This window comes from Thunnus albacares, chromosome 12 (genome assembly GCF_914725855.1).
Source record: "Thunnus albacares chromosome 12, fThuAlb1.1, whole genome shotgun sequence".
Taxonomy (NCBI): Eukaryota; Metazoa; Chordata; class Actinopteri; order Scombriformes; family Scombridae; genus Thunnus; species Thunnus albacares.
The window spans coordinates 7,689,231-7,704,490 of NC_058117.1; the positions used below are offsets into that span (position 1 = coordinate 7,689,231).

The window sequence follows — 15,260 nt, forward strand, 5'->3', positions numbered from 1 at the left end:
CTCTTCTCAGTCACTACTGCTGCCATCACAAGAGTCTTATCATAATGCTTGATCTCTTAAAAGATACTACTCAAACTGTCTGGAGTGGCAACAAAGCAACAAGCTGTTCTTCATTGTTCATTCTGTTCCTCTTCAGACTTCACTCAATCCACCCATTTAGACAGTCACAAATATAGACTCATTCCCGTTTGGCTTTACATGGAGAACATTTATATTTTAGGAATGATGTTGTTCTTGTGTCATGTTGACAATGAATGTGATCAAAATATTAGTTCAGGCCATATTATAATGTTGTTGTTAAAGTCAATGCCCAGACAGTAATGCTGTGTCATATTGTATTGTATTATAGGCTACATTCAAAGGATGGATGGAAATAATGCATGCAGCTGTTGACTCAAGAGGAGTAAGTATGTCTTTGTGCTTCCAGGGCTTTTATCATAAACATGTTACAGTAACTGGCTGACTGACTAAACTGGTTGTTTTCAGGTGGAGGAGCAGCCCATCAGAGAAATCAACCTCTACATGTACCTTTACTTCGTCGTCTTCATCATATTCGGCTCCTTCTTCACCCTCAATCTCTTCATCGGTGTCATTATTGACAATTTCAATCAGCAGAAAAGAAAGATGAGTATTAATAATCAGGCCTGATTCATTTGGTATTTGCAAATAATTATTAGTATTTATTTAAGGCACCGACTAAGGCAATGGAACCGGTGCAATAATTTACTGAGTTTGCCATTAATCCACAGGATTACCATAATCAAGTAGCCCTTGTGCCTAAAGCTAACCATTTTAACCCAAACCATGGGAAGGATTGGAGTATCACCTGCAAGCAAAAACATTCCTCCATTTTGAAACAATTTGAATGGAGGAATCCATACCAATAGCCACTTCCTTTATTTAAACCCGTACCAAATACTTAGCCTGCATTAAGGCAACTCAGGTTCACTCACACAATAATTACACAGTCATGGATTTCAAATATTTAGCTTTTTTGCTTCTGCAAGCAAAACTGTGTGCAAATACCAAGTGACTCTGAAGGACTTGTTTTTCCTGTTAAAAATGTAGAAGAATTTTTTTTTTTTCTCTAAAGATAATGTTAGATATTTTTCATTATACTTAGGTGGTCAGGATATCTTCATGACTGAAGAACAAAAGAAGTACTATAATGCTATGAAGAAGTTAGGATCTAAAAAGCCTCAAAAGCCAATACCAAGGCCTGCGGTAAGATATCACAATTCACAAATGACACACATTTCTACATGTCTTTTTACATATACAGTATGTGTGTAATTCATCCTTTTCATTGTTTCTTATGTGATACTATTAACCTCTGCATATTGACCTGCATGCAAATTAAATATTGTATAATTGATGTTATGCCTGCTGACTGAATCGCCGTCTGTATTTCTTGACCCTAGAACATTCTCCAAGCCTTCTTCTTTGATCTTGTGTCAGAGCAAGCCTTTGACATCATGATCATGATGCTCATCATCCTCAACATGGTGACCATGATGGTAGAAACAGATGAGCAGTCGGAGCGCATGGAGACCATCCTCAACAAGATCAACCTGGTCTTCATTGTGATCTTCACCACCGAATGCCTGATCAAGATCTTTGCCCTCCGCTGTTATTTCTTTACAGTTGCATGGAACATCTTTGATTTCGTGGTGATAATTCTCTCCATTGTGGGTAGGTAGAGCAGACACATGATGTTAGTAAAATATATTTTGAACACTTTTTCTATTTTCTTATAACTTCCACACTGTCTAGAATCAAACAAATCCACCATATGTACCCCATGTGTAAATATTTTGATGCTGATTGATATCCACATACAAAATAAAAACCTCAAAAGAATAGTTCAACATTTTTGGAAATATGCTTATTTGCTTTCTTGCTGAAAGGTAAATCAGAAGATCAATACCACTTCCTTATTTGTATGCTTAATGAGTTCAAGAAACAACAATTAAGTCACTGCTCCCACCCAAGAAATCGTCCAGCACATAACTACCCGTTAAATTGTTTTTACATTTTGTTTTTTATGCGGATTATGGTACCGATATTTCCCAAGTTTTGTACTATTCCCTTAAAAATGTTCTGTCATTCTATTACATGGCCAGAAAGCCAAAACAATGCGCTGAAAGATGCTAAAGCGCTCCGTAGTGCGGAGCTGGTTGATAGTTCTCTGTGGGTTTAGCAACCCCTTTCATATTACACATAGTTATTTGATCCATTGTTAATATTAAAATATACCAGTGCAGCATTGCAGTAAGTATATTGTGTGAATAAGTGTATAATGGGGCTTTAAGACGAACTATTCCTGTCTCATCTGTGTTTCTCATTTCAGGGATTGTTCTTGCAGACATCATTGAGAAGTACTTTGTGTCTCCGACCCTGTTTCGAGTCATCAGACTGGCAAGGATAGGGCGTGTACTTCGACTCATACGTGCAGCCAAAGGAATAAGGACTTTACTGTTTGCCTTAATGATGTCCATGCCTGCACTGTTCAACATTGGCCTCCTGCTTTTCCTCGTCATGTTCATCTATGCTATCTTCGGTATGGCGAACTTTGCCTACGTGAAAAAACAAGACGGGATTGATGACATGTTTAACTTTGAGACCTTCGGGAACAGTATGATCTGCCTTTTTCAGATCAGCACCTCGGCAGGCTGGGACAACCTCCTGAGCCCTATAATGGCCAGCTCCCCAGAGGAGTGCGATGCAAACTTTGTCAATACTGGCACTAATACTCGGGGGAACTGTGGCAGCCCCTCAATGGGCATAGCTTTCTTTGTTAGTTACATAATCATTTCCTTCCTCATTGTGGTAAATATGTACATAGCAATAATTCTGGAGAACTTCAGCGTTGCCACAGAGGAGAGTACAGAACCACTGAGCGAGGATGACTTTGAGATGTTTTATGAGGTTTGGGAGAAGTTTGATTCTGAGGCCACACAGTTCATTGAGTTTTCCATGCTGTCGAGCTTTGCTGACACTCTGTCGGAGCCACTGCGCATTGCCAAGCCCAACAAGATCAAGCTGATCGCCATGGATCTTCCCATGGTCAGCGGGGATAGGATCCACTGTCTGGATATCCTATTTGCCTTCACAAAGCGGGTCCTGGGAGAGTCAGGTGAGATGGATGCTCTCAAGCAGCAAATGGAGGAGAAGTTCATGATGGCTAACCCCTCTAAGATTTCCCATGAGCCCATCACTTCCACACTGCGCCGCAAACTGGAGGAGGTGTCTGCCATCATCATTCAGAGGTGTTATAGGAGGCATCTGGTCCGCCGGCAAGTGAAGCAGGCATCCTACCTCTACAGACAAATAAACTATGAGACTGTAGTGGATGTGGAGAATGCTCCGGAGACGGAGGGGCTGATAGCCTCTATGATACATCACTATGGACCTGTAGGGATGGAGGATGAACAGACAGCAGAGGCCACCCTACTGTCCTCACCACCATCTTATGACAGTGTGACCAGGGCAGCCAGTGACCTCTCTGAGGTCTTCAGATCAATATCCAGAGACTCTGAACTCGGGGAACCTGGTGAAAACTATGAGGAAACTTTTCTTTGAGACTTGATTGTGTGGAGTGTGTTTGTGTGGTTTTTGTTTGTTTTGTTTACAGCAGAGAATATAGCTCAAAATCACTCATGGTCAAAGAGATGAACTTTTTTTATATGTATTAGCAGATGCCGAAGAATTATACAATATATTTAATTAACTCACAGCCTCAGTTTAAATTGAACAACTCAAAAGTCAGTTTTGTTTGATACACAGTCACAAGCTCCATGGAGGAGGAGGAGGAGGAGGGCTCGGAAGTTAAACTTGTCCTCACACCATCTTAAAAATTAACAGTTGACAGATTTTACAACATCAATTCACTGAATATTTTTAATAACAGCATATAAAACATGACTAGCACATGTTACCTACATTCACTCAAAACGTCACGTGGTCTGCAGTTTGTTTCACACATCAGGAAACATCAGACATCAATTTCACTACAAGAAACTTTGCTGAATGTTAAATTCTTATTCATAATTTTCATTTAAAATTTTAAATTTGCTGCACAATATTTGTAAGGAGTGTTTTTTCAGACATTATACTACTGTTAGATAAGCACTTGCATAGTGTTTCATAGGACCAATGGTCATCTTCTTAGTGGTGTCCAGTCATTTTGCCGCTACAAAAATGTTGAATGTTTTAAGCTCGATAGCTGGCTAGCAAAACAGCTAATTTGCTACATTCACTAAAATTATTTTCAACAGGTGAGTTTATATTAATCTATTTTTGTACATGTACAAAGAAATTTGTATCTGGAGCAAAAAATATTACACCTTGAGGCTGAGGACAGGAGGAACACTATAGAGACAAATACTAATTGACCAAGGCAGCAGAAAGAAAGAAAGAAAGAAAGACCCTTTTTTCAAGTTTGTAACAGCAGATTCAATCAGATAATATAATTACTAACCTGTTTTTATGACAGAAAATATTTATGAAAAAATATATTTGTAAAAGAAAGTTCTGCAGCCACATTTTCTATTCTTTCTATTCACATTTTCACTACAAGTGCTCAGGGGTTTGAAACACTTTTACAGCTGTGTGATTGTCTGGTTTGATTGTCTTGGCTCATAAACCAACAGACAAACAAATTAAGAGCAGACTGAGAATACTGAGTGTGTGAATGATGACCAGCACACAGTTCCCACCAAACATGCCCATAAAGCTACAGACTATATGAGCAACTAGCGCTAACACGAGGAGTAAAGTAGCATTCATGATGTAGTTTTCAGGTATTATCGATATGATTTAAACCAAAGCTCAATTCCTCATAAATGTCCCAACTGAAATAGGAAATTAATGGGAAAAAATCTAAATTAAGGAAAAATATATATGCCAAAGTAAGTCAAAATCATAAATTAACAATAATTTCTAATGTTTGTGTTTTTTTAATTTTAATTATGAGCAGTGTGATCAGTGAAATAATTCCTTGATATGCACTTTGATTGAAAGAAGGTGCTGTAAGTGATGATAGAGACATGGCTCCTGGTTAGAATAGCATTAGGTGTGTTGATTTCATTGCACAACAGCATGGAAAAAAGCACAATTTCTTGAAATGATGTTATTCAATACTACTAATATGAAGAAATATTCTGCAATGTTTATTATTTGAAAAAGTACAATTTCCAATCATTTTGTCAAACATGGCACATTATGAGTTTAATGTGTGTGTCGATTACAAAGAAGGGCTGTGTGTTCTCATAATCCCTGAATTATGTGCCTGATTTTGATTGTCGTCCGCACACTTCTCTGAATCTCTTTAGACCATTTAATTTGATCTGATGGATGTGGATTGGAAGAGCATGAATGCACTGAAAGCTCATTTTGTAATTAACTGTGTAAAGCGCTTTGAGGCTGTACATGTAAAACTAATTTTTACCTATTTTTTTGTAATGTATTTATATTGACAGACCATTTCAGTGACTCTCATGACGGCCATAACAAGATATGATCAAATTATATAAATATACTGTGTTCATTTTTATATAAAAAGACTCTCCTTGAGAACCTGATTGTCTGTATTGCATTTAGGTCGATCATTTCATGGATTGCTTTATTAAATGGTAATAAACCTCTTCCATATTTGTGGGTTTTCCAACTCTCAGTACAGTTAAAATAGCTGGGTGACAAATGTTTAGGATTATTCTGTGAATTAAGCAAGATAGTCATTTGGCATTGCAATTTGTTTATTTGAATGTTTTACATTTATAGATTTTTTTGAAATATACTTTGCTGTGCCATAAACAACAAATGAAGGCAACATTCAAAACTGCAGTGTCTCTCCAATTTCACATGAGGAACCAGTTACTGTAGCTGATTTGACCTCATTACAAGGCAGGGCGCTGTTAAATCTCTCTGAGTCCATGTGTATAAAAAAAACAGGACAGATGTGCACAAACCTCTGCATCTACATGGCTGTCTGTCCTTGTGAGTGTATTGCCCTTTAAAGCTTGAATTTGTTTATAATGCCTCCACAAATGCAGTACAATCACATAAAACCCCTCAACAACGTTGACCTGTGCTGATTAAGAGATAATATATACTTTATTGTCCCGCAGGGAAATTTGTCTTGGGCTCCAAGCCACTGCATCACACAACACACTTGCCAACAACGTCACAATGCACATACATGCATAGTACATAGTTCATACATACACTCATGCAAAAACATGCTTAAATTCACATGTTGAGTGTGAGACAGTAGTTCTTTAAAATAATAAAAGATAATAAAAAGACAATAGTTTCAAATAATAAAACCAGATATAATCAAACCAGATAATAAATAATCAAATCACAATATCTTAGGCCCCAAATAAAATCAGGCAACACCTCAGTGTGTTCGGTTGTTCAGAATCTTCTGTGCCTCCCTGAGCACAGATTTCTCATATAGAGACTGAAAACAGTGATAATCTTCTTTCCCTATGATCTTCATGGCCAATTATTGACTTACACTGAGGTATGTTAGGAGAGATCGAGGCTCAGACACACAATCACACTGTGATGCTGCTGCTCACTTAACATCTTAACATCTCCTGTAGACGTGGAAACTAATAAAAAGTGAAAAGCCATAGAAATAATAAAAAAACAAAAGAAATTTTCCTTTTTGGGCACGTGTGTATTTTCTGCCTGCAGGTTATGATTCTCTCTTCTTGCAGAAGTAAGTTAGTTGTATTACAAAGATGCTTTGTTATGCTTAGATTTTAGTGCTGATTTAAAGTTAATAGTTGAGCACTCCCACATTTTCAGTTTGGAAAAAAATCATCAAGGGTGCCAATTTGGATTTAGCCCCAAAGAGATTTCCTCTCTCTGGTTGTCGGGGTGGTCAAATCCAACTCTGACCAGCTGGGATAGAGGGATAATCTGTGTGTAAAAAAAAAATCACTTGTTTTAATTACACACTCACAGACACACAAATGCACGCACTCTCTCTTTCTCTCTCTCCCTCTCTTACACACACATACATACACACACCCACGTACATACACTACACATGCAGACATACATACATAGACACAACTAGCACATACACACACATGCACTATACTTTTGCCATTCATCCTCATAATAGACAGATGCTTACTTTGAATTTAATTTGGGATTGTGCGTGAGGTGCCACTTGACTGAATGTGACTTGGTAATTGATCTGATTTTTAAACGTTTGGACATGTGGCGGAGATTAAAGCTTCATCAGACAGAGAAAACATTTTTAAAAAGATTAAAAAGGCACTATGTCTAATTACAAAATGCACCAGCATACAGTAAAAGACGCCAATGTCAATGTAATGCATTACAAATCGTCTGCATATAATGTGGACATAATAAACTCTAATGCAAAAGACATTTCATGAATTGCATGTTCTACGTGTGCCACTTATTCAAATAACATTTAGTTGAACGAAGGTCATGAGTCACATAGTGCCTCGTCATCATCAGTCAGAGAGGTCAGTGGGAATGCAATACATTTTTCAACAGGATAGTCTCCATGTAAATTTGTGCAGTGTTGGAGTGAACTTAAACATCTAAAATGTGTTTCAATTAGACAAAGTCAGTCCTAAGAGTTTGGGGTAACTTCAGTTTTCCTAAAAATGTTGATACTTAAATACTTTTTATGAAGAAAATTACCAGTAAACACTGAACCAGTTCATGATGTATTAAGGGAGGGAGGACTCATGTTTTTCATGAATTTCTTAAACACATTTCCATCAAGAGGGTTATGCATGATAAAAATAAAAACAGTCATGGTAAGTCAACATTTTGACCAAATCAAAATTATGACTTACAAAGTCAAAGGTTTGACTTACTATCGTATAATCTTGACTTGATAAGTCAGAATTTGGACTTTGTATCTCATAATTTTGATTTAGTCAATCAGTTGCTGTCAGCGTTATCAAATGAATATGAAATCAAATTTTGGTCATGTTTATCCATTTTTCTTACCAACTTATAATAATTTAACTTACCACAAGTATGTTTATTTTTTATCATGCATAATGTCTTTTTTTTTTCCTGGCAGACATGGGCTTCCGTACTTTTTGATGTGACTGTTGCAAAGCAGCCACAGACTGTAAACTAGTGATTTTTGTACTGTGTCACTCACCAACAGGGCTGTAGACAGAATTTCAGAAATACTGAAGCCATGATTTTGACAAGATACCAAAACAATCCATTTTTCTTGGCCAAGAAATCCTCCCATTTTAAGAACTTTATGGGATTTTAAAAATTCATAATGTTTAACCGTTTATTGCAGAATCCAAACTGCACTTCAGAGGACTCAAACTTCCATATAAAAATACTGAGGACACGACCTTTGTATCTCCAGTGATATAACTGAGGCTCTGCTCACCCAGTTTCCGTCCCCTGTGCAGGAATCTTGTAGTGGAATTTTCTCTGTATCTCCAAATGGAAGTTTCGGTTCATTCAAAATGGTGATTCAATGACAGACATGATAGACACTGATAGAGTTTACCGGCCACTTTTACTAGAAGAGGTTTTTAAAATTCAAAGCAAAAGTTACACTCATCTTACATATCAGCCACAATTGCAAGTTATCAGCCCTGCATTGCAGGTTGGCTGTTGGTGGTAAGAAAGTACAAATGTAGATTGACCTCATTAAAAGGGGTCTGATGAGGCAATACTCCTCCCATGGTGTCTCTTTCTCTGACAGATACTTACTGGGCCCTCCCTGTTTAGAAAGCCTTCACTGCCACCACCAGGGGATTTTTATACCTACAGATCAGCTTGAAAATGGCATGGAGGGAGTTTGTTGGCCCCTTAGTTCCAGGTGAAGGTATATATGGACAGAGAAAATGCTATAAGGGGCAACAGAAAGGATAATACACCAACAACCTGAAATATTATGACTCTGACATATGACATAAAGATTTTAAATGCCAAAATAAACATTTTGAAATAGAGTTCATTTGTTGAACAGATAGATCTGCTGCATTGTCACATTCTACTCAAATACTGTACTTAGGTACAATTTTGCAATACTTATACGTTACTTACGTATTTCCAGGTTATGTAACTTTATACTTCTATTTCAGTTTTCAATCACTCTGGCTAATCAGACCTCCATTCAGGTATAAAGTGGGGGGAGAGCTGTGTGTGATGTCACCAATCTGTTCAGTAAACGTTCTGCATTAATGAGTATAATAAAGGTGTAATCTGCTGTCCTAACAGATACAAGAAAAAACCAACAGAAGGCTTAGGGAGATCTCAGTGAAGCACAGTTTATACACACCCACACTGCCAAGACGTCTAATTAGGTAATGAGTCAAAACACTTGCTTGGATGTGCAGGAGCATTAAACTTTTACATACAAAATTTTTACATACAAAATATATGATATATACAATATGGTGCTATATTATTGATTAAACTGCAACAGTATAGTAATTGTTTGGAATTGAAATGAGTACTTTTCATTTTGAGAATTTCAGTTCATTTTTCTGATTATACTTAGATACTTTTACTTTATTTGAGCTTGAGGGTTCATTCTTGACTTTAGAATCAGCAGTTTGACAAAAAGCAAAAAAACATCAACACAAATTACATAAATATATATTCAGTATATAAATTTGTTTTATACAAACTCAAATTGTAATTGTATATAATTTTGAGCATACTGTTCATCTATTATATTTAAGTTAGCAACATGTCATTTAGTAGTATAGCTTATATATTATAATTTCAAAGCAAAAACTCAAATGAATTAGCTAAACCATTTTCATATCTACACCCAGTCATATTTTATACTTTCAGGTGAAGTAAACATAGTAAGTGTTGAACTTGATGTATACCATGTACAGTGTAACAAATGCGTTGTTATTTAACTGTTATTCATCGCTTTCCACTTCATCTACAAGTGGAATCAACTTTGTTCATTTCAGATTTCACTGAGGACAATTCAAATGATCCAGTTATTTTTTATTTACTTAACTTAAATTCTTGTCAGTTAAGTGAGTATATACTGTGTGATTTCACACCTGTATCAGTACATATCACAACTACATTACAGTATATTTACAATACAATATATTACATTACAATATATTTTCACTATAATCCTGTGATATGATTTTTTTTAATGTTTGCTGTGTGATTGTTTACTCTTTTGTCCTGCCACTAATAAAAACAACAAAATTAATTAATTTTATATTTGTTTAAATGAATAATGAAAATTATGAAATGATGTGGAGATTGTTGTTCCTAAAACATTACATCTCTATCTGGTTACTGTTAGAGAGAAGTTAGACGATGGGCGGCGGTAGAGCAACAAGGTGTCAACCTAAAAATATGACACGAAGAAGTAGAGTCCGGAAGTGGTGTTCAGCTGCATTTGACAGCGAGGTGTTGATTAAAAACTCGTTTTCACAGCCACTCGTTGTGGGGAGAAGAAGCTTTTTAACTAGGAAACATTCCTCAGTGTCCACTCAACTGTTACAGCTCTTCGGTGGAATAAAATGGGTAACGTTTTCTATTTTGTAGGCGCCGTGTCGGTTTGTTTTGATGTTGTTAGCCTGCTTGCTAACGTTAACTTCCGTGTTTTGACTTATTAAAGTGATAACAGTTCATCATTCCTGCAGTTATTTTAGACAGATTTAATACTGGAGAAGAAGCCATTGCAGTTTATACAACAATTATTTAACTTTGGGGAAATAACGACCAGAAGAATTTTTTTCACGTCTATGACTCTGCTAAGTAAGAGTTGTGCTTTTTAAGCCCCAGTTTATCATTGTAACTAATGATAATACAGAAGAGAGTCAATGATAAAACTTCTCAAAATACTAACATCGGACACACCCAATGAAAATGGAAAGAGAATAACTTATCAAATGATACTTTTAATGACACTTTGATCTTCATTTAGCAAAGTTAATATTGCTCTTTTAAGTCTCCTGAAAAAGTAAAAGTAACATTGAGATTAGATTCTCTTATTCGAGAGACACCTGGCCAAGAAGGCAGCTGTCATACACTATAAAAGAGATAAACAAACATGAATAATCATCAACTTTCTGACAATATGGTGATAGTACAGTTTGGTATAGATCTCATGTGACAGCATGGTTTCGCTGACTGGATCAGTACATTGTTCTGAAGCAGGAATAATAATGCTTCTTGTTTGTCTTTGCAGAGGGTCCCCTGCCCATGTCTACACTGAGGCTGCTGGTTCCTCCTCTGCGGGTGATGTCGGCCGTGATGTGGAAGGTGGTTCACCTGAGGAACGTAAAGCATTATGGGAAAGTGGAGGAGTTTGTGTCCTTAGTGACTGAAGCCATCCCTGACATCTTGACTAGCAGACAGATGAGGCTGCTCACTCTGGGCTTAAGAGCAAAGGTAATTGGCTGCTGATATTTGCCTGATAATGACATGCGTCGCTAGTAAGTGGTGACTGCTTGTTCTAAGCTTGTTGCTGCTGTGTACACCATTCTAGCAGCCTGTTTATAATCAAATCACTAAACTTTAAGGTTTATTTTCTCATGACACACTTTTGCTTTGTCTTGAAGGTATGATCCTGAATTGATTTGACTTGCAAACTGCTGTGACTCAGTGCAAATAAACATTCAAAATTCACATTCAAATTTAAAGAAGTCACATTTGTAAATGGTCCATTAGATGGAAAAATGTGCAAAAAACAAATAATATATTGAAACAAACATAGTCATGTTCAAAAGAATTGAATGTTATTATATTTTAGTGTTATTCCTGCTTTATTTCCACCCTGCATTTCAATGTGTTGGATGGACATGGAGGAGCTGGCACTGACACAGTGCCATTCTTCACTTTTCCTTATTGTCAGTGACTGTTCAATGTATTTTCCAGATGACTTTACAGATGTTATGTTCTGAACAGTCAGAGGATCTCAAAAGTGTTAAAACACACTTGGACAGCCTTCTGCCAACTAGCTCAAGACAGGTGTGTGACATTTTTCATTGTTTGACATTGCTTATTGTCTGTTTAAGAAGTGATCTGTTTATTAAAATGTGTATATATATATATATATATATATATATATATATATATATATATATATATATATATATATATATATAAATAAATATATATATATATATATATATATATATATATATATATATATATATATATATATATATATGTATGTATGTATGTATGTATATATATATATATATATATGTATATATATATATATAATTTTTCAGGCTCATTCAGCAAATGAAGCTCTTGAGGCCAACTTTGTCAGGCTTGTTCAGAGACTTCTGGAGGACCCTGAAGGGAGAGGACACTTCCTGAAGGTGTGTCTCTGCTTTCGTCTCACAGTTAGTTCATACAAACATAAAAACGTGCAGCATCACAAGACTTCACATTCATCCTTTGTGTTGAAATGTTCCACCTGACAGAATGTGTTTCCTGTGAAGTATGGGCCTGACTTTGACACAGCACTGGAGACAGTGGTTTGTGAGTTCTTCACCAGACTGGACGCAATGCTGCTTATTCCAGACTTTAAACAGGTAGAGTGACCTCAGTTAGTGCATTAAGAATTGCATTTTCCAACACATTTCCAGAGAATTACCTGCTTCAGCATACTAATAGTTTTGTTTATCCGATAAAGACTGCAATGTGGATCAGCGATGCACCTTCTGTGCCAGATGAGTACATGCAGTGTGCATCCAAAGCAGATGACTTCAAAGTACTGCTCAGAGGTATGATGCAAAGAGGACAATTGGCCAAGATGAATGCCAGTGGTAAGTCTGTTTACCTGAGATACCAGCTCTTCTGCAAACTGCTGAGTTTATTAACAAGCAATATTTTTTTGATAATCTGTTAATTGTAGCATCATGTATCAAGAAAAAATGGAAAACATTCCAGGTTCCAGGTTGTGAAATGTTTTAGTATATGTATATTTTTTAGTAAATGCACAAAATCTCATTTAATAATCTTTTAAAGCTTTTTAATCTTCTCTTTACAAACAGCTCCCTCCCCATCAGAGCAGCAGCTCCTCTCATCGTTATCCCTCCCTCCTTCGCTGAGGGACACCAACACATCTTATCAGACAGAGGATGATTGCAGTCCAGAAAATTGTCCTTTGAGTCCCAAAGATGTTGAAGTCAGCACAGTAACATCTGATAACCAAAGAGAATCTGACAGGATTTCCCCTCAGCAGCAGGGAGATATGGAGATACAGGATGCAAGATGGACACAGACTCTCAATCATTGCAGTGCAGAACAAACAAAAGGAGGCAGTGACAGTATTCTTGATGTTCCAATTGTTGATCAGGATAACCAACCTTCTGCCAACTCCCAAGTTCCCTCTACATCTGCTGAAAGCCTTGTATTGTCCGGCTCTACGATTGGCCCTCCACGGCAGAGAGTTGCACATAAATGCTCTCAGTGTGGGAAGTGCTTCATTTACCGTTACGAGCTCCTGGAGCATCAGAGGCTCCACACCGGAGAAAATCCTTACAAGTGCTCTCAATGCGGAAAGGCCTTCAGGAGGACCTCTGATCTGTCCACTCACAGACGGACACAGTGCACAAAAGCTGCTTATATTTGCATCAAATGCGGAAACAGCTTTCAATCCATACAGGAAAAATTTAGACACCAGTGTGTTCATAATGTCCAAAAGTTTGATTGTTCTCATTGCGGGAAAAGCTTTAAGAAAATGTACTTGCTGGGTAAACATGAGCTGACTCACACCCAGAACCGGATCTTTACATGCAGACAGTGCAGGGAAGTGTATTCCACTATGAGTGAACTGAGAGCCCACCAGAAGATTCATCCTCCAGAGCTGTCCAATCAGTGCATGCAGTGCGGGAAGTTTTTCAGCTCTGTCGCGTGTTTGACAGCCCACGAACTGCGCCACAGACAACAGAGAACACAGATTTGTGTGCGTTGTGGTAAAGCTTTTAAAAACAAACATGACCTGAATCTTCACATGCGTAGTCACACAGGTGAGAGGCCGTTCCAGTGCACGTATTGTGGGAAGCGTTTCTCCGTGTCAGGAAATCTAAACATACACATAAGGACCCACACTGGAGAGAAACCCTATCTATGCTCTGACTGCGGCAAGGCATTTGTTTCAGCCGGCGAGCTGCAGATACACAGACGCACCCATACGGGCGAAAAGCCGTACAAATGCACCGTATGTGGGAGAGGATTCACCATGGCGAGCAAAGTGACACTTCATATGCGTGTGCACACTGGGGAACGGCCGTATGTCTGCTCTGAATGTGGGAAAGGATTTTCACGTGGCAGCGAATTGAAAAAACATACCATGAACCATACAGGGGTTCGACCCTACGCTTGTCAGTTGTGTGCAAAGACTTACACGTGCCTCAATCACCTGAAGAGGCACTTAAAATCTCACAGTGTGATCCAAACATAGCCGGTCTGATTCTGTTGATTTCCATATGACTCGTTCTCAAATGAATGTTATATTTACGTAACTAGCCTGTACTGATTGTGGTGTTGACCGTATGCAGTGTAATGAGTTTAGCACTCAACTTCTCTTTTCAGGACTGTGTTGCAAAAGTTGTTGTTTTTACTGACTGATTGTTTTTCCTGTTTTGTTAGATCTGTTCAAAGTACAAGCTCTTTAAGTGCGATTGTTGGGCCTGACTTATAAGTGTGTAATATTTCTCTAATGTCCTAAACCTTATGTTAAAATAGTCTCTGAGGAAAGGTTCTCCTCGTGCCTACATTTCTACTGTCAGTGAATACACTTAATTCCTCCAACATTACCTGCCAGTATCAGTGTCATTCAGTGTCAGCATTCTCTGAATATTGAATAAATCACAAAGATCAGCAACAAGTAAGTCAGATTATGGAAATAGACAATTTGTTTGACAGCAGCAGAATTTCACTTAAATCCAACATGAAACATCCTGTTGTGGTCTAACACAATCATTGGTGGAAGAAGTATTCAGATCATTTACTTAAGTAAAAGTACCAATACAGCAATGTAAAGATACTCCATTACAAGTAAAAGTCCTGCATGAAAAATCCTACTTAATTAAAAGCACCTAAATATTAGCAGCAAAATGGAGTTAATTGCAGTAAAAGTAGTGGTTTGGTCCCTCTGACTGATATATTATTATATATGACATCATTAGATTATTGATACTGAAGCATCAGTGTTAGAGCAGCATGTTACTGTTGTAGCTGCTGGAGGTGGAGCTAGTTTCAACTACTTTATATACAGTTAGCTA

General features: G+C 37.4%; 2 protein-coding genes across 2 annotated transcripts in view; both read left to right on the forward strand.

The window, feature by feature from the left end:
• The window catches only part of LOC122993181 (sodium channel protein type 4 subunit alpha B-like), a 44,949-nt gene extending 39,519 nt beyond the window's left edge, over positions 1–5,430 (forward strand). Inside the window, exons 23-27 of the mRNA XM_044367112.1 lie at positions 350–403; positions 487–628; positions 1,124–1,224; positions 1,422–1,692; positions 2,351–5,430. Of these exons, the coding sequence (XP_044223047.1) occupies positions 350–403; positions 487–628; positions 1,124–1,224; positions 1,422–1,692; positions 2,351–3,582 (1,800 nt within the window). The 3' untranslated portion in view covers positions 3,583–5,430. The remainder of the gene's footprint in view (positions 1–349; positions 404–486; positions 629–1,123; positions 1,225–1,421; positions 1,693–2,350) is intronic.
• A 4,944-nt stretch (positions 5,431–10,374) lies between these two features.
• On the forward strand, positions 10,375–14,737 carry LOC122993616 (zinc finger protein ZFMSA12A-like). Its single transcript, XM_044367927.1, has 7 exons — positions 10,375–10,539; positions 11,207–11,409; positions 11,896–11,988; positions 12,255–12,347; positions 12,453–12,563; positions 12,665–12,797; positions 13,026–14,737. Exons 1-7 carry the CDS (start codon positions 10,536–10,538, stop codon positions 14,435–14,437), a joined length of 2,049 nt encoding a protein of 682 aa, XP_044223862.1. The 5' UTR covers positions 10,375–10,535; the 3' UTR covers positions 14,438–14,737.
• Positions 14,738–15,260: the final 523 nt, after the last annotated feature.

Bases quoted from the DNA above. Each gene is read 5' to 3' on its own strand.
- LOC122993616 (XM_044367927.1), top strand. The intron at 11,410-11,895 runs GTAATTGGCTGC...TGTATTTTCCAG, and splicing joins CTCTGGGCTTAAGAGCAAAG to ATGACTTTACAGATGTTATG. The intron at 12,564-12,664 runs GTAGAGTGACCT...TATCCGATAAAG, and splicing joins TTATTCCAGACTTTAAACAG to ACTGCAATGTGGATCAGCGA.